We start from the raw sequence: 19,078 nt of genomic DNA on the forward strand, positions 1-19,078 counted from the left end.
TTCTTTGCAGAGATTTTGAACGCGAACCAGGTACTTTGTGCTTGAAAGAGACATTTTAAAAGACTAAAGACACTTTATATCACTTTTACAGTGATATCTCAACATTTACTTATTGCATTTTAATTGTTTTGACCTGCATTTTACCAGATAAATATAGCATATTTTTCTAAACACTGTGTGGTGTATTTTTGTGGTGCTATACTGGGTTATTGCATGATTCATTGCACAAATACTTTCCACATTATCTTCTAAGTTAAGCCTGACTGTTCAGTGCCAAGCTACCAGAGGGAGGGCACAGGATAATTTGGATTGTGTGTGACTTACCCTGACTAGAGTGAGGGTCCTTGCTTGGACAGGGGGTAACCTGACTGCCAAGCTAAATATTCTTCATCACCCTTCAATTCATCCACAGTTGCCTAGCAAGATGAGCTGTATACAAAATTATCCCTCACATTTCTAGTACCCAGCAACCACATTACACTATACATAAATTTAATATTCTTCAGCAAGATTTTTTACTAAAGAACAGTATATATGGCAAAGCCTTGCATGAACTTTGTATAGAATTACAAGAGCCCCAAAAAGTACTTCAGTTTTTGTTATTTTCAGGGTTTTTGGCTTAGGATATTGCTCACACCAGACTAGGGAGAGGCAAAATACTCTGAACCAAATACTCCAAATACTTCAATTCCTCACACTGAAAGATGCACTTATCCCATGTTCATCACCAATGAATATACCAGTCTTCATAAAGTGGATACTCTGTAATGATGTAATATCCTTTCTCTGTCCAGCCACTATCAGGCATGGAGATGACGGAGTCCTCTCAGCACTAATGTTCAGGTTTCAGCATGGGGATGCATAAAAAGTTCTGTTTTACACTGCAACTTGATGGAACACCTTGCACTACGGAGGCACCCACAGGATATCCAATATAATGCCTCTTATTTACTGGATCATAAGGGTTAATATGCATGGAACCTGTCCATGTGCTAGCATGTTATCCTAGCACTCCACATTTATTCACAATTCTACAGTTGGTTACAGAGAAACTTGCTATTCTGGACTGCTTTAGGGAAAACAAGCATTTGCAAGGCAATAGGTCGCGCATTTGATCGAGTTAGACCTATTGGTGTTGTAAATTCCTAACTGGACTTTTCTTGCCACGTAAACTGAAAATGTAAAGTAAAACAGTTGACATAAGCAAGCTGATTCAAAGCGCCATGGCCGCCATGAGCGCGAAGGAGAGACACAAAAGGAAAAAGAAGTGTGCTCAGTCAAACATATTGTCAATTGTGCAATTATCCATATAACTGGGTCAGTCTGCAAGGCAGTAACAAAACCTCCCCAATGCTGGACAAACGTAAAGAATTTACCAATGATTACAGAGGACTTTTGAAAGGCAAGCCTAAGAAAAAAAAGGGAAAGTGATGGGCGTGAGGTGGGCGAGGTTAAAAGCCCACAAGACTTACAAAAGGTCAAAGCACTTGCACGCTCAACCTAATAATATGCACCAAGTAGGAGTGGCTCTGGCGGACACCTGGCTGTTGGGGGACAACTAGCACAAAGAATACTTAATTTCAGTTCAGATTTATTGTGAAACTGTGCAATGTCAGATACTATACCTTGCTCTTGCCTGTCCCAGCATTTCCAACTACAAAGACGGAGTGTCTCACAGCTAATAGTTCTTCCAACTGAGTTACCTAAATTGACCAGAGAGATAGAAAATATTAGGTAATTCCCTTATTGCTAGATATTGTATTTAAAAAACTGCCCATCTTCTTTTTAATAAAAAAAAAACCAGTAATGTGATTGACTTTTTCAATATAAGAAGTGAATATACTATTTATACAATTCCGCAATATCACGTCACAATTGGTTACATTGCTTCTTTTACTGCTTGCACAGATACCCTAACATTAAGCAAACTGGTAAGGTACAGTCTTTTCAAATGTACAATTCTTATAATTGTGGCGCTAGTCAGTGACAGCCTCATTATGGGCACTGTGCATACACTATGTTTATGTAGAGTGAGTTCTTCTGTAAACTGTACAGTTTGCCCATTTTGTTGTTTGCATGATTTGTTCTTCTGTTTATGGAGTAGAGCAATCCTTTACAATTGTTTCTCAGTACATCCTTGTACTGTGGGCCTGCTGTATACCCTGTTACTAGTTGGCTTCAGCCCAACTGTAAACATCTCCACCAGACGGAGTTGACAGAAAGGCATGGCATATGACTTGTTTAGCTTCTTAAAGATAAAAAACAATGGGCAACCCAATAACGCACTGTGAGCTTGGGTATCAATTAGAGAAACGTTAAATGGCCAACATGGAGATCATCTGCAGAAACTGCGGATATCAAATTACAAATAAATTATATGTTCCAAATAAGTAACAAGTAGAATTAATCATCAACCGCAAGTCAGTAATAAGATAACAATATGAATTAAATCAACAGAGAAACAAAATAAAAGGAAACAGTTATACACTATATTAAATTTATGAAGAAAAGTATTCTTTAAACTGTAAGTCACAAAAAGTATAGGGGACCTTACAGATAAAACTTTCATAAATTGATTATGAGCATGCAACGTAGAGCAAAAGTGATGCTCAAAATCACATATAACTGTATGTCAAATCCATTATTTTTTGTTATGGAATCTGTCCACTGTATAGATCAAATGATTCAGAGATGAGGACCGTCGACAACTCTGTCTCCAATGTTAGCTGTACGTGAGACCGTCCTCAGGACCATAATGGTTAAAGGAGATATGTATTGACCCCCAAATGACAAATAACTAATAAGGGGATATTAAAAATGCATTAATATTTACAATTATACACCTATAGTATTAACAATTGGTACTCATGACACAGCAACTGTGATGCATGCACGTGTTACAATGCAACCTCAAAGTGGCTCAATGACTGACTGACAATACAGTAAAAGTATATGCATTCCATACTCAAATTAAATGAGCTGGATCAATGAGTATGTAGCTGAAGGTAGTAGTATATCAGTTTGTTTTGATATTAGTCATTTCTGTAAATGACACCCTTGTTGGCTAATTACCTCTGCTTTAATATTCAGCTCCTAGCAACTCTATGCTTCTTCTGTAGAAGTGCCAGGTCCATGAATCCATTTTCCAGCCTTGTTTTTGTCGATTGTTCAAGCAAACCCAATAACCAAGCCTCCAAATTGCTTGCCAATGGATAGCCAATAGTCCCTCTGACCTTCAGTATTCATTTTTGCCCCTCCAAAAAGGAACTAAGTGCAGGGAACTCCCACACTATGTGCATGAAACTCACCCTCTCCGCATGGCGATGAGTACAGTGTTCCAAATTTGTTTCATGCTCATTTTACACAGCCCAACCAGGGTCTTTTATACTTAATGGAGTTAGTTAAATATAAATAGTATATTTAATGGTGTATTCCTGGAAATATTTTGACAAACGTCACTGTCCAGCTCCAGTCTTCCTTATACACAGCAGCGGGTCGGAACCATCAGCTCAATAGATTTATGTCCTCTTTGAACGTAGTTGTAAGCCTAGTTCACTCAGCAAATGGATTTTTCTTCTGACAGAAGCCACAATCATAAAGGATGCGTTAAACTGAATTTGCACTGGATCATGACAGTGCCCCTGTTTGAGTTTTCAAGCTTGGGCCAGTTTATTTTTTAGGCTGAAAATGTCTGTTTTAATTTTTTGTAGCTAAAATGAATTTTCTTTTGTATAATTTGTTGTTATTTTTATTTGTTTACATTTTCTTTTTAAAACTGTTAGTAGTGCAGCAGACCATTCCAAAGCTAATGGAAGTCATAGTCCAAAAGCAACATAAAAGGACATTTTGTAACTAGGAAGCAGTCAACACCACTTTGTGCAGAGTAAGTTTCTCTAAAATCTTATGCAGCCAAAGGGAAAGACCATGATCTGCAAAATGTATCATAATTAGCCATTATACTAACTGGCATATTGAACTTAACTATAAGTCCCTAGTATATGATACAAGGTGTACCCAGGGCCTGTTAATGAAATATTAGCCATTGTGCCACCCACTACAGTGACAGTGCAAACATGACTGGAGGCCTACCACTCTAGTCTGTCTGATCAGTTTTAAACCTGCAAATTCAATCCGTCAAAACAATAGCTTTTGGCAGCCCTAAACCCACATTTCAAATAATAATAGGTCACCCCTAAGTAGGCCTTAGTGCCCATAAGAATGGGTGCATGATATTTAAAAGTTGGACATATGAATGTTTTAAAACTGTCCTTAGAGTGAAAAGGCCCCAAAAGCTATTTTTTTCTGTAGCAGGGTTACCTGTTAAAATAAACATTGAATAATTTTATGTCTGGCTAAGACACAGCTACAAAATTAATTTTTGGACACAATTTGAAATATTTATTACCAGGCCTATTCACTGGTGAAGTGGGATTTGTAATAAATATTTTGGAATGGGTATTGTTAGAAAGTTAACTTTTCGCTGCCTAAAGCCTGTAGAAACCTATTTGCATGAGTTTCAACTGTTATATGCAGTCGAATAGCCCTGTTGATGAGGTGTGATCCTACTCTCAGAGCTGAGACAAAGTCCTAAAATGTTGGAAGGTGTTCTGTTCCTCTGGCTGAATACCATCCGGGCTCTGCACGGATTAGCCTGCTAGCTTACACCTGAACAAGGCCCTCACCAATCCAAACAGGAGAGGAGCTGCCCCTGGGCTTGTATTGTGCCTGTATCTGTACCCCACAGAGAAGGGGTTGCTCATTTCCCTTGGCCATATATCTAGGGTGGGCACAGGAGCGCTGCACAGGGAAAGAAAGGTTCTACCATCTTGGTTTTAGGTAGAGAGGGGTACTGTGGGAGAGCACAAAAGAACTGCTGCAAAAGCAGAAAGGCTTAACCCTTGAAAACTTTTTCTCTATGGGTCAGGGAGGGACAAAGAGTCACCACCACACACAGGCTAGTACAAGTCATCAATGTGGCACCTCTGAGAACCCTCTTCAGAACCCTACTGGTCCTGTGGAAGACTCAATAAGGGCTGCACCTGATGTTGAGACCTGTGAGGAGACCTGAAAGGCTGAACCTGCTCCCACTTGAACCCAGGACAAAGAAGTGGACCTCAGGGGTCAATTGGCTAGGCGCCTGTTAAGCCACAGGGACACAACAAGCTGCTAGAGGACTTTTCCTGAAGAACTCAGCTGACTAGTTCCATCTGGACCTCCCCTGGACCCTGCCGGTGGCTTCTGCTGGAGTGATTCTTGACACTCCTAAATGGTATTCCTGATGTCATGGAACCCGTGGCTATGAAGGTGTATTTCTCCTAACATCCATAAATCCTGAGATTTAGAATCTCTTTGACTCCAAAGCCCATCAGAAGACTGGGACAAACCTGCCAAGTCAATCCGATGATTATGCATTGATGCTGGGCCAAAGGTCCAGGTTGTTCCCTGTTGGACTTGGCCTATTCTGCAGGGTCATCTCCGGACCTTTTGCCTTCCTCCTCCTTTTTTTGCTGAATTCATTTTTGTTGGCGTTAGGACTCTGTGCACCTTTCCACTGCTACCCTGTGCTAAAGTGCCTGTGCTCTCTGAACATGGTACAATTGGCTAATGCCCAATTGGCATATCTAATTCATTTATACGTCCCTAGTATCAGTGTATTACATGTACCCAGGGCCTGTAAATGAAATGCTACTAGTGGGCCTGCAACACTGATTGTGACACCCATTTAAGTAGCACTTTAAACGTGACTAAGGCCTGACATTGCAGCCTGTGTATGTAGTTTTAAACTGCCAGGTTGACCTGGCAAAACAACCTTTTGCCAGGCTCAAACCTTCCTTTTTAAAACATGTAAGTCACCCCAAGTGTAGGCCCTGGAAAGCCCAGAGGGAAGGGCACATTGCATTTAAAATGTTTGACATGTACTTTTAAATTTTACATGTTCTGGTAATGAAAAACTCTTAAATTCATTTTTCACTACTGCAAGGCATACTTCTCCCACAGGACAGCACTGGGATTGCCTTATTATATTTAATAAGCTATAATTACTAACTGGGAGCATGACAAAAGTTCATGTTTGGTGTCCAAAGAATTGTAATTAAAACCCCTCTTTAATGGTAAAGTCAGATTTTTAATCACAATTCTGAAGATACCACTTTTAGAAAGATAACATTTTCTTCTTCTTACCATTTGGTGCCTTGGTGCCTGCAGCCTGAACTTGGGTCACACTTCACTAGGTGGAGCTGGCAGTTAGTCTTTGTGTATTGCTCCCAGATAGTGAGACAAAGGGAAGATAGGTGTTGGCAAGATGGGCCACTCTGAGTGAATGAGGGGAAGGAGCTGTCACCTACCACACTTGCACATCACAAAGGCCCTCAAGGTGTAATGGAGTAGTTCCCTCTGCCAAACTCTAAATCAGGCCCAAAGTTAGAAGGTAAAGCTTCTGATAGGGGCAAACCTGTTTCTCTATCCAACCCACACTCCATGCAGTCGCCTTTAAATCCTGCCTAGTTCCCGGTCAAGTGCAACCAGATGGCTGCAGTTGGAACATTTTTTGGGGCTATTTTTATTTAAAACTTAAAAAATGTGCATCTTTGGTTCTGTATCTCTGGTTCCCCTTATTGAATTTTTGTTGTCTTTATTTCATCTTATTCATTAAATTATTCTATATTTTTAGAAATTGTATAAAGATTTTTATTGTGTTGATTTTTTGACTTTTAAATACCTTACACATTTTCCCAAGCTAAGTCTGCCTGCTCTGTGCCATAGCCACAGACGTTGCACTCAGGTTTAAATTATTCAAACCTTTACTGTACGTAATAAGAATAGCTAACGTTTTTACTTGTGGAGGACTACCACCCACCCCAACTAATAATCCACTCACTCACTCCCAGAAACTTCAATGTCTGAATAATACTGGTGCAAAGAATAAAATGTTTTTGTTTCACATGACACTTTCTGTAAACCTGGCAAGTATTGTAATATTTTAGTGAGGAGAAAAATGTTCTTCTGGAAAATTTGCCCACCACATGTTTTGGTGTGCTATGGATTTAACATATTAACATTTTTCAATCAAATGTGATTATCTTTATGCATAATCATCACATATCAAAAAGTGGAATTGCATTTTTGTTAGAACTGTGTGGAGTTGCGGTAAACCAATGCCACATCAGCGTCATTTTTCTTACACTAATGTGGCGTTAGAAGGCCAAAAACCCTGCGCCATAGTTACAAAGTGGGTTTACTTCGTAACCCTTTGCGCTACTTTATGTCTGCACCAGGCATAATGTATGCAAAGGGGGTGTTCCTCCGTTAGAGGGGCCAAACAAATGGTGCAAGAAAATCTAAGTGATTTCCTTGCACCATCTTTTTTGGCAGTTTTAACGCCTGCTAAAAGGAGGCTTTCACTGCTTACAATGGACCTCTGGGTGCTTTGCATAATTAGCGTCAGAATTTTTTACGCTAATCCTGCAAAGCGCCAGACTAGTATAAAAAATGCTGACGCTAGTCCCCTAACTACCGCAATGGTGTGCCGTATTTTAAATACGACGCACACATGGTGGCGTTGGGGGGTACAAGAAAAATGACACTGCACTGTGTGCAGCACCACTTTTCTTAAATATGGCCCTCAATGAATCAGAAATATACCGTGGCAAGAAAAAATGGCAAACATGGGTTTGTTTGAAAAATCCTAGATACAAATGTCGATAAATTAGAAAATGCTTGCATTGAATTATTTTCGTACTACTGTCATTCCCTCCTGCCTCCAGGGCCTCTATTGGCATCTAATTGAAATTCTATAGGTAAGTTGTGGCAGGTGAAAAGTGGGATACGAAATGATGAGATGGTGAGCCAACCACCCACATTCAACAGACACATGAACCCCATTAGGGCTAACAGAAATAACACAATGGTCCACACTGCTCCCGAATGTAATGAACCACATAGAGTGGCATTCAATTCTATACGCAGCAGACAGGACACACACAAACGCTGCTTTTGTAACTGGCTCTTGCAAAAATCTTAGCCAGATGCTAAATGCTACAAGCATGAAACAACAGTGATCGTTGGAGCCTTCAGTTATTTTAAGTACACAATAAGCTAAGCGGGAAAGTCATTATAGCCACCTTCAGTATAAAAGTCTCTTCGGGCTGTAGGCGGAGTTCTGCAATGGACTGCCGCACCATCTGCTCCATCTTCAAGTCCTTCTTCCGTGGAACCTCCAGCAGCGGAAAGAGGTCATTGATGAGGCCCAGGAATATCGAGACGTCGTTGGTCACTATCTTCGGTAGATTGAAGTCTCTGAGCGCCCGCATTAAAACCTTCAAAAATGGTAGGGAACGGTTCCACAATTAAGTGAAATAATAACAAGCCATAAGGCAAGGCTTAACATTCACAAACAGTAGGCTTAATCATATTCGGGCAATTACGACCCATATGGCTTGTTAAACCCAATCTGCTACCTGCAGTGACACCGGCAGCTCACAGTACATTTTACCTCAGCGCTATTTTATAAAAAGCAGCTCCTTCATTTTATGAACAGCAGCATTGAGAGATGAAAACACGTTCCAGGTGTACTATTAATACAATTGTGATGCACCAGACACAGCTTGGTTACAGGTAATATTTTAAGTCGACGATAAAGTTTTAAACATTCTCTGTGAATGAAATAGCAGATGGACCCTCGGCACTGTCCTCCGTTGCAGCTGTTCTGACATAAGGACGCACTGGATAATTTTGAAGAAACTTACAGAAGCCTGGCAACCTTTTTCTGAAAGATAATGGCATACCAATAAGGTGATGGAAATCGACACAAAGTGGATGTGAGAAATTCATTCTTTTAACATTTTTACCCCCATTTGTTCTGACTGATGCTGGTGGTAGCTGACCCTGACTGTAACCTGGGGTGTGTAAGCAGGCCCAAGGCCTGTGTTCTGATTAAAAAGCTATATTGTATTGTGTATAAATATAATTGGCAATGACATGTCCCTGTAAGTCCCTAGTAAATAATAGGACATGGGGGATTTAAACTACTTATAATTCCCTAGTATACAATAGGGCAGGGTTGTTTAGAGGCCCAGTAGATTTCCTAGACCGGAGTGTGCACTGCTGTGTTGCCTGCTGTTATTTTTAAAGGTAGCCCTTCCTTGCAGACGGTCTTTAAAAAGTAAAATGATAATCTATCTTATTTTTTATATATGCCACCCCTAAGGTCTCCCCTAGGTGCCACAGGGGTGGGGTGCCATGTAACTATAAGCAGGGACAGTATACAAGTTGTTTTATATGCCCTAGTGAGGGAAAAACTGCCCATTTCATTTTTCCCCATTGGAGAGACTTAGATCTATAGGCGAACATTGGAATATTTCACATAAGTGTAAATATTGGTAGGAATGAGGTAAATGTGCCATTCAATGACTCAAAAAATTGGTAAAAAATAAATCCAACAACTTGCCATTGTTGAATTTATCATAACTAATAAAGAAAATAACTTATACGGCTTCCTTTTCTGTCAGCCAAACTCCAGCTTGCCAGTGGCCTCTCCTCATTGGTCAGCCTTAACAGCATTAGCCAGACTGCTTCGATGAGGTGATAAGTGGCCGGCATTCAGCAGAGGTTATCTTGGGAAGGGAGCTCTGTAGCTGCAGGACTCAGGCCAGGAAAGGGGCTGGGTCAATCAAACTGGGCTTCAAGGAGAGCAGGGCAGATAGGAATGCCAACCAGGCCAACCCCTTCTTCCTGTACCCCTCAGACAGATGGCAGGCCCAGGTAAGAAAATTGCAGAGGGTCTGGAGGGGAGTGTTAATAGAAATGAGCCACACCAGTAGGTTGGTTTAGCCAGGTCTTACTCTGTTGGAGAGAAATCATCCATCTTGGACTTTAAAGTGCAGTGCTTTGTGGGACCCTGCATCTCATTGGACAGGGGTGCCCCTCTATTTGTTCTCCAAGATGTTTGAATAAATATGTCTGATCTGCATTGCAACTCAGATCTGCTGCCTGAAACTACAAGGAAAAGAAGGACTGTCATGCTGAAACCCTGGTCTGTATCCAGAGGACTGCTCCCTGAAGGACAGTTCATGCTGCACACTGGGAACTACAGCCCTGAGGACTTTACCTTGCTTCTAACAGAATTACAGAGTGGACTCTCTGAAAGCAACAGGTTAACAGAGCTTCCCTGCACCATCTTCACAAAAAGTCCCCAGCCTGGGGTGTGTCCAGTGGGCTTTTCAGAATTTGTCCAAGTGCATTGTGGGAATCGTGGTCCAAACTTCCAAGGACCATCTCAGAGCTTCTAGAAAGAAGTTCCAGAAGTTTGGAGAAGTTTGGAGCAACTTTTGGGAAAAGCCTCATAAGTGGACCGACCCGACATCGAGACTCAAACCAACTACCTTCAACTGCGTCCCGGCCTGAATTTCAACTTCGTCCTGCTGAAAGTTCCAGAGCTCCAAACTTCCAGGATTTTACCAGGGCCTCGCAGAAAAACAATCTGGGAATGCTGCATTGAAATTAGCTTTCTGGGGAGGACTGCATGACTTTGGAACAATATCCTCTAGAAAAATGACTAAGGGGGTCATTATGAACATGGCTGGAATCCCCGCCGTGTTCATGCTGGCGGTCTTATCACAGACTGCCAGACCCCTTGAGACCCGCCGACTGAATAATTAACATTCCGCTGAGCCGGCGGGCGGAAACAGTGTTTCCGCTAGCTGGCCCAGCGGAATGCTGGGCCAGGACATTGCTGACGGCTCCATATGGAGCCGTTGTCAATGCTGCTGTGCAGCGTTTGCAGCAGCACCCGTCGCGCAGATCACTGCCCATAAATCGGGCAGTGACCTTCGCGACAGGGTTCTGCACGGGGGCCCCAGAGCACACCTTCCGCCAGCCTTTCACCCGCCAGGGAATGGCTGGCGGAACAAGGGTTCTTTATCTGGAGCCTGTCCGATGAAGAATTCAGCCATCGTCAGGCTGCCTGCCGGTGGTGGAAGGCCGCCTGTGGCGGTCCCCACTGCGTACACTATGTGGCAGTCGAGACTGCCATGCCGGTGGTGGAAATTTCTGCCGCCGCTGGCATGGCGGTCTCGACCGCCAAGTACATACTGAGGGCCTGAGTCCGAAGGTAAAATTTTGACAGAGGCTGGGGCCGTGGCTATGCAAGGCTGCAAGATGGCCGCTAATTAAAGGGCTCTGCTGGCTGAAAGCAAAATCTGCCATTTATCTGACATCATCTGGATGCCTAGCACTGAAAACCAACCTACTCAGGTTCCATTACGTGCCCAGGACTTAGCTGTAGTCTCTAAAATCAGCTAGGTCGCGCCATGGCATTAGCTGACACAGGCAAGCGGTGACATCCAGCACCCAAATGCAGCCTGGCAGATAGGGACATAAGGGAGGAGATCTAAGGGGCACTAAAAGACGGGAGGATCACAGCGCAGCAACCCTCGTCTGCTGACACTGGCTCTGCTCGGGCATGCTGGACCTTGGTTGAAAGTGGCCGCAGCCCTGACACATTAGCCTGGGAGCCTGCGGCTGGGTGGTGGTGCCTTGCCTGATGTGTGCCTGTGGCTGGGCTCCTGTGAGGTACCTTGGGCTTACTGTGAGCTGGGTGCTGCTGCTGCATGATGCGGCTTGTCTGCCGCAACCCCGATGGGCAAAGCAAAGAGGCCTGGTGAGACAGGCCCCAGACCAAAACATCTGCTGTCTCTCCGGCACCCATGGCAATCCATTGTCTCACCCTGCACGGATGTCAATGGTATTGGTGCCATAGGTGGGCAACACAACCCACAGACGGGTGAGGCCCTGATGTGTGGGCACTCTCTCTAATACTGATCTGCTCCTCAAGGGAGAGTAGCCCTAGATGGCCACTACAGACAGCCCTGTCATCATAATCCCCAATTACATGCCCCAATGTGCGCCTGCATGGTCATTCTGAAGTGGTTGCTTGGGGCCCTCAAACAGTAACAGCTACTGGTCACACCTTAACCTTTACTACTTCTACCACCTTTGAAGGGAAAGACATCTTCCATGCTGCAAGAGGTGTAGGTGATCCTCTTACTTCAGGTCTGCCTACGGGTAAGAGGAACCTACGGGCCAGTCGCTCTGCAAACTACACCTCCGGCAATGGGCACATTGGCGCTTTTGCTTTCTGCGAACCAGACCAGGGGACATCAATTCTGAGCTTGCTCGTTCCCCCTGGCATAATCACCTTACTGGGGAGTGGCAGTGCTCATCTGACTCTAGGTACCGGACCCTGTGGCTGGTGCTTGGACAGTCACTCAGGGATGTGCCATCATTGCCGAGGGCTCTGGTGATTCGATGCAGATCAGCTTACCTTGGACTAAGAAGATTGCTGGGTCTCTGTCAACAATAGCAACCACAAAAGACTTGACATGGTCAAACATGATGCCAAGCAAACAAAACTTTCCTTGGACAAAAAACGTCATGCCAGACAAATGGAACACATTGAGGACCCTGGCAAACTGTGGATCCAGCGGAGGACGACGACCATCAGGAGACTGACTTTGTCGTCAAGACAAGCCTAAAAAATATTGACGCCAAACTGGACCTACTCACTAGTCACCTAGACCAAGTTAAACATCTAGTGGACAAACATTAAACACATCTAGATCACTTGGAAAATCATGTCTCAGATGCTAACAATCTCTAGGCAGACTCCAAGGAACATTTAATCCGTATGGACGAGGTACTAGAATTGATCAAAGCAAAGAATGAGGATGTGGAGGCAAGATACTGGCATAACAATCTCCGTATTATAGGAATTCCAGAATCAACTGCAATCTCTAGGATGGAGGACTTTGTAGAGACACTGCTAAGGGAGCTCTTTGTAGAGGGCCTATCAAAGGTCCTCATTATGGAGCATGCCCATCACTGGCTTGGCCCCTGAACCCACTCGGGTGCACCGGTCTGCCCTATAATTGTGAGTCTACTGAATCACCAGGACCGCAATGACGTCCTACGGCTGGCAAGAGAGCGAGGGTGAGTCCAATAAAAGGTAATAATATCTCTTTCTATCCCGACTTTACACCAGTTGTGCAGGTGGCCTGCCACAACTTCCAGCCCAGGAAAAGGCTTCTTCAAAAAGCAGAGATCCCATAGGCACTCCTCTATCGGGCCAAACTACAAATTTCTCAGAAGGGTAAACCTCACTTCTTCATGGACACCAAATCAGCTCTGAAATTTAACAAGCTAGCTGTGAAAGGCCGCTGTTCTCCAAAGGGGTCACCGAGTATGGTGGAGGAGACCCCGGTAAGGGATAACGATTACTAAACAATGCCAATACCAATCACTTGCTTAAGTACTTTCACTTACAGTGATGGATCCTATGGTGCCTCCCCTTACACCTCAGATGCTGGAGGCATTGATAACTAGGCCCATTGACCAATTACTTCATATGTCCTGTGCACACCTATTAGTGGCCTAACACATATGGGTATGGGGCATCCCATCTAACCCTCGTTCAGGCACCCTAGCTGCACAGAGCAGGGTTGTTACCTGGTAATCCCCCGCCCCCAGGGATGTATCCTAATGTTGTCACTTTGTGGGTTGAGTGTTGAGAGGGTGAAGGGTGACTATGGTATTCTCAACCTGATTGGGTGGTTGGAGTGAGAGGTGGGTAATGATTTTCTGTTGTTTTTTCCGTTCCATGAATCTTCCTTGCCACTGGACACACTTTCCAGCACCAACACTCACTTGTAACAAGCCACACTGCATGTGCAGGTCAGTTTCTGTGCCCCATCTCCTCACATAACATGTCTACTTTAAATTGCATCACCTGGAATATCCACAGCCTAAATGGTTACTGCAAAGCGTGATTACTATTCTCCTATCTCAACAGGCACAAAATAGATATGTGTTTTCTCTAGGAAACACATATGACCACCGTGCGAGATGGTGCAGTAACTTTTATTCATCCATCTACTATAACATTGCTTGTGGTGTTTCCAATCTGCATAGCAGAGGGCTCATATGGCAGTTATCCCTCTCCCTCATTGATCCAGGTGGTGGCTATGTCGTCCTCAGTGACGATGGCAGCAATTTATGTCCCGAACACCGACAACTCCAAATTTTTCGCTGACCTCTGAATGGTAATAACCAAATTGGGTACCTGCGCTCTTTGCTGGGGCGGGAATTAGAATGCGGTCCTGGATGAACGGGTGGATCAATCTGTGTCCTCCAGAAGTCTTCACCCATGCTCTGCGGCAACTCGTAACACACTGGTGCGGGACAACTCTCTACAAGATTCCTGGTGGCTCTTGCACCCCCAGGCCTGGGAGGGCAGTTGCCTTTCAGTAGCCTGAGGTGCCGGGTCCAGAATAGGCTTTTGGCTCGTATTCAAGGATGTCCAGACCTGGAAGTCTAGGGCAGTTCACTTACTGCGCACCCTCTCAGGTCATGCCGCAGTTCTATTGGGAATTCAAATGCCCCTGACGACTCCTCATGCATTCACTTGGAGCCTACCGTTGGCTGTATTACGGGATGCTGTAGTACATGAGGAAATCCGCATGGAAATTGTAGACTCCTTCACTCATAACAAAGACTTGGTATATTCACCATCCATACTCTGGGAAGCCTTTAAGGCAATATTATGAGGCATCTGTATTGCAAAACAATCAGGGGTCCTGAGAGCAGTTCATAGGTCCTTGACTAGACTGGAGCAAGAAATCTGCACCTTATAAATACAATATTTAATTTTCAAGGATGTTGCTAAACTAGTTAACTTCTGCAACAAATTGACAGAATTCCATGACGAGGATCCTCTTTGAAACTCTCTTTTTATACCGGAATACGCAGGCTTTGTGCTACGGTGAAGGGGACTGACCGGGTAAAACACTTGTGAGTTTATTTCATCCATTGCTGACTTACGGATACATAGCTCAACTTTATGATTCTGACTCAAACCTTGTGTCCTCCTCACCAGAAATATTAAATGTAATTTCTACTTTTTATCCCCAGCTACTCTGGCTTTAGGCAAGGAGAAGCTCACTAATTATTTCAATACCATACAGTTGATATGGATTGATGGTGCTTACCCAGCCTACCTAGATGTCCACATCATCCCCGAAGAATCATCTAGGTCATAAGCGGCATACCTGGAGATAAGGCACCAGGACTGGATGGGCTAACTGCCACCTTATACAAAGAAAATGCCCCCTTCTTGTCCCCTCAGCTCCTGGCAATGTATCAGGAATCCCTACAAACAGGCTCACTCCCACCTTTGTTGCAGGAAGTGGTGATCATGACTCTCCTTAAACCTGATAAACCAGCCGACCGCTGCGACTTGTACAGGCCCCTTTCCATTCTCAATGTAGACACTAAAATCTATTGTTACCTCTCTTACCCAAGACAGTCAGACCGATCAGTCAGGCTTTGTCCTGGGGAGGGTTACGTCGCATAACCTATTTTTGCTGTTATGCACCACTTAAACCCTCAAACATCAGTGGTAGCAGCCCTACTCAACACCACCAAAGTGTTCAACTCCCTGGAACAACCTCACATTTCGCCTCTGCTGGCACGAATTGGCCTCAGTGCATAGTACATTAAACAAATACAACTCCTCTGTACACTACCAATGGCCAGAGTGAAGCTTAATGGTCTCACCTCTGACCCCTTCCCGATTACGTGAGGTACACAGCAGGGGAGCTCTCTCTCTCCATTATTGTTTGCTTTTGTGATGGAGCACCTGGCTGCTGTACTGCGCCAATGCCATGCTAATAGGGGGATAGGGTTCACCACATGACATTTCTAGCCCCACGTTGCCATGAACACAGACAACGCAACCCCCTGCCCTCTCTCGATGGCCATATTCCTACCTTACAAAGTTCCTCAGGCTGAAATTGATACAGTAGAGTGTGTGAGATGGGCGTGGAAGGAACTGTTAAAGAGGGCAGTCCTTGGGTCACTATATGCACCATGCATGCCCCTTGCCAACAACCCTATGAAGCCACCGCTGGCGGAAAGGGGCACACTTGCCCCCACACTCAAACACAATCTTCACACATTTTTAGATCTTTATCCTGATGGGCAATTCCTCACACTGCTTGTGGGCCTAAAGACCACGCCTATTACGTTCGTAGACACATTATCATACTATCAAAGTTGTGCCACTTGCCATGCTATAAATTACACCTTCCCATCCCCTCCAAAGATGCTTCTGACACTGGAACATATCATCTCCAGCACAAACTGATCACTCACCGATATACTACCACACAAAATTTGCCTCCAGTAGATTCCCTGTGCATGTGATCACATTGGGGCGGCAGACCTAGACCTCACCCTCACAGATGCACAGTGGTCTTATTGCTGTGGTCAACTAGCACAACTCTCTCCCAATTACAGACTTAGGCTTGTACATCTTAAGTGCCTGCACTGCCTCTACCACACACCTCTTTAGCCCTTCCGAATGAGACTAGTCGCTGACCCTAGATGCCTACGCTGCAACTCCACACCAGCATCCTTTATTCACCTTGCCTGGTCCTGTCCCAAAGTGGAAATCTTCTGGACAGAAGTCTTTCACATTATTCACAAGTTAACTAGTCGTTCTCCCTCTTTTTCCCCTCTGGCGGGCATGCTCAGCTCTGTCAAAGATGTACCCACCACATATCGTCGTCTGACTGCTATGCTATTACTCCTGGCTAACTGCCGGTGGCCATACACTGGGGTAGGAAACCCGCCTCCTCTACCAAGACATGGTTAATGGATTGGTTGAATGAACTGCCAGAAACAAATAACAAACTTCTGGGAAATTATGCCCCAAAGGTTGCGGCCCACATGACATATTGGGCCCTGTAGTCACCTTTCTTCACAGCAGAAACTCTGACATATCACCAGCACCCACTACTGTTGTGGAAACCGACTTGGAATGATAGCTCACCATATGTTTTAGGTGCAGGGTGCCCAGTGGCCATCCCAGGGGCCTTGTGAGTCCCCTAAACTGTCATCCCATCCCTTAATCTTCAACCGGTCCCAACACTGCCTCTGGGAATAAACCGATGTAAGTGCCTTTATGTGTCCTTGTAATCACATGATGTATGGAGATTTAATGCTCTGCGCAATGTTTGCACTTATTGATATTTGGAGTGTGTTATATTGATTTACCCTCAATTCAATATATAGAGTGGTGCTTTCTATTGTTGTACTGTTTGTATTAACAAATGCTAATGAAGAATAGTTAAAAAAATTGTCAGAGGCCTCCGGCTCAGTGTATCCTAGCAGGGCTCCATCTCTGTCGGCCTCAGATTGTGACTTGGTCAAGGTCTAACGCGACCAGATGTCCCCAAGTGGTGCTATTGGTTTTGGGGCTCTATAAAGCACTTTTTAAAATCTAATCTATAAAAATTCAAATCTCTGGTTCCCTATAATAGATTTTTGTCATTTGGTGTCATTTTGAGGATAAATTTTTTCCTATTTTCATAAATTATGTGGGATTTTTATAGTGTGTTGTGTCTTACATGTTTACTATATTAATGCATTCAAATGCTTTACATATCTGTCTCCTAAGTTAAGCCTGCCTGCCCGTTGTCAAGCTACCATGGGTTGAGCCAGGGGCTGATGTTTTGAGACCGTGACCTTATTGCTAGTTGTAAGTGCAAACTTATCCTTACTAAAGAACCCAGCTTCCAACAGTGAAAAGGAGAGAAAGCCTTGCACAGAACTAAACAAGCACTGTCAAAGCCAATAGCGCTTCATCATTGCATTCACTTACCCATCAACATTTTCACTTATCATTCATGCACTTGATCATTCACTCTTGCACTCATGCATCCATTCGTCCACCCATTGACCTTTTCTTGCATTCGTCCACCCAGTCACAGACAATGCTATAGTCAGAAAAGGCAACCATCAGTTAAGATGCACTTTCACTTATAAGCTAGACTTATTCGCTATGATTCTTTTTGATGATTTCTGTAAAAGATTGACAATTATAAGGAAATCTAGCTCATTTGATACAAGAACTGTATGAAGAATACTCAATCTTGCTTAATGCAGTGTTCAGATAGATAGAAATAAATAGTGTGGAGATTACACTGAGTCACAGGTCATGTCAGGAGGCAAGAAAGCTGCATAAATCAACTGACCAAAAGTTATTTATTTATAGGGTCCTAGCCACGTGGGTAGTGGATCACAAAACATTTTGATACAGAGAACATTTATATCACCAGACTCCAATAACTTTGTCCATGACTATCTATGGCAATCGTCATAACTTGGCGCAGCAGTAAGGAAAGGAGATCTATGGTAGAAAAATGTTTTTTTATATTTTATGGAATGTCAGAAGGTGTGGCAATGTTCTTGTGGATATTAGCAAAAGAGATAGATGAATAAGTGGAACGTTTGCTGCAGGGAACAAAGTTGTGAACTGCAAGCCATGAGTTTGAATACCAGCAAGGCTGACTCAGACTTCCATCCTCTTAAAGGCAGGTAAATTGACAACAAAGAGTGGGTAATAGTATTATCTATTGTTTACAGTACTAAGAAATGACAGATGTACGGTTTGAAGTACTATGTGAAAAAGCAACTTATTTTCATTCAGTGATCTATTTCCACAGTCTGTACCTACTTCCCTTAGTTTCCCATAAAATCATTGTTACAATTAGTACAAATGTGACCAGCTCTCAGTGTTCTCTGCAGAGAAGTCATGGATTGGATGAGCATGTAGTCTGGAGACCATAATAATCCAGTGAACGTCAGTGGTGCCTTTAGCCTTAACTTCAAAGCTATCAATTGTGCCACGTCATGAACATCCATCCATGTCTAGAACTCACCACAACACCTAATTGTAGCTCAGTTCTCAGCATATGCTGCACAATACTAAAATGTTGCATGAAAAACAAAACTACAGACAATCTAAACTGGGAAAAATAAATACTCCTAGGCATTAGGGACATGCAAAACATGCTACATAAAACAAAAACGTGTGAAATATAAACAAGAATTACATGTCTTTTAGGTACCTGATGGGTCTGTACACTAATTGTCAAGAAATAGATTAGGGTTTTTGCTTGCAAAGCAAAAAACATGAATATTGTGCCCGGTAAACACCTGTTTCAATCTCATTTCTTAATTCATG

At 43.5% G+C, this 19,078-nt stretch overlaps 1 protein-coding gene across 1 annotated transcript in view; it reads right to left on the minus strand.

Annotated features, from left to right (window-relative positions):
* Positions 1–19,078, minus strand: part of LOC138283610 (dynein axonemal heavy chain 11-like) — a 2,790,563-nt gene that overhangs the window by 1,376,518 nt on the left and 1,394,967 nt on the right. The window contains exons 42-43 of the mRNA XM_069221547.1: positions 8,121–8,315; positions 1,626–1,703 (exon numbers count right to left, since the gene is read on the minus strand). Coding sequence (XP_069077648.1) covers positions 1,626–1,703; positions 8,121–8,315 — 273 coding nt within the window. The remainder of the gene's footprint in view (positions 1–1,625; positions 1,704–8,120; positions 8,316–19,078) is intronic.

This window comes from Pleurodeles waltl, chromosome 3_1, assembly GCF_031143425.1.
Source record: "Pleurodeles waltl isolate 20211129_DDA chromosome 3_1, aPleWal1.hap1.20221129, whole genome shotgun sequence".
Classification (NCBI taxonomy): Eukaryota; Metazoa; Chordata; class Amphibia; order Caudata; family Salamandridae; genus Pleurodeles; species Pleurodeles waltl.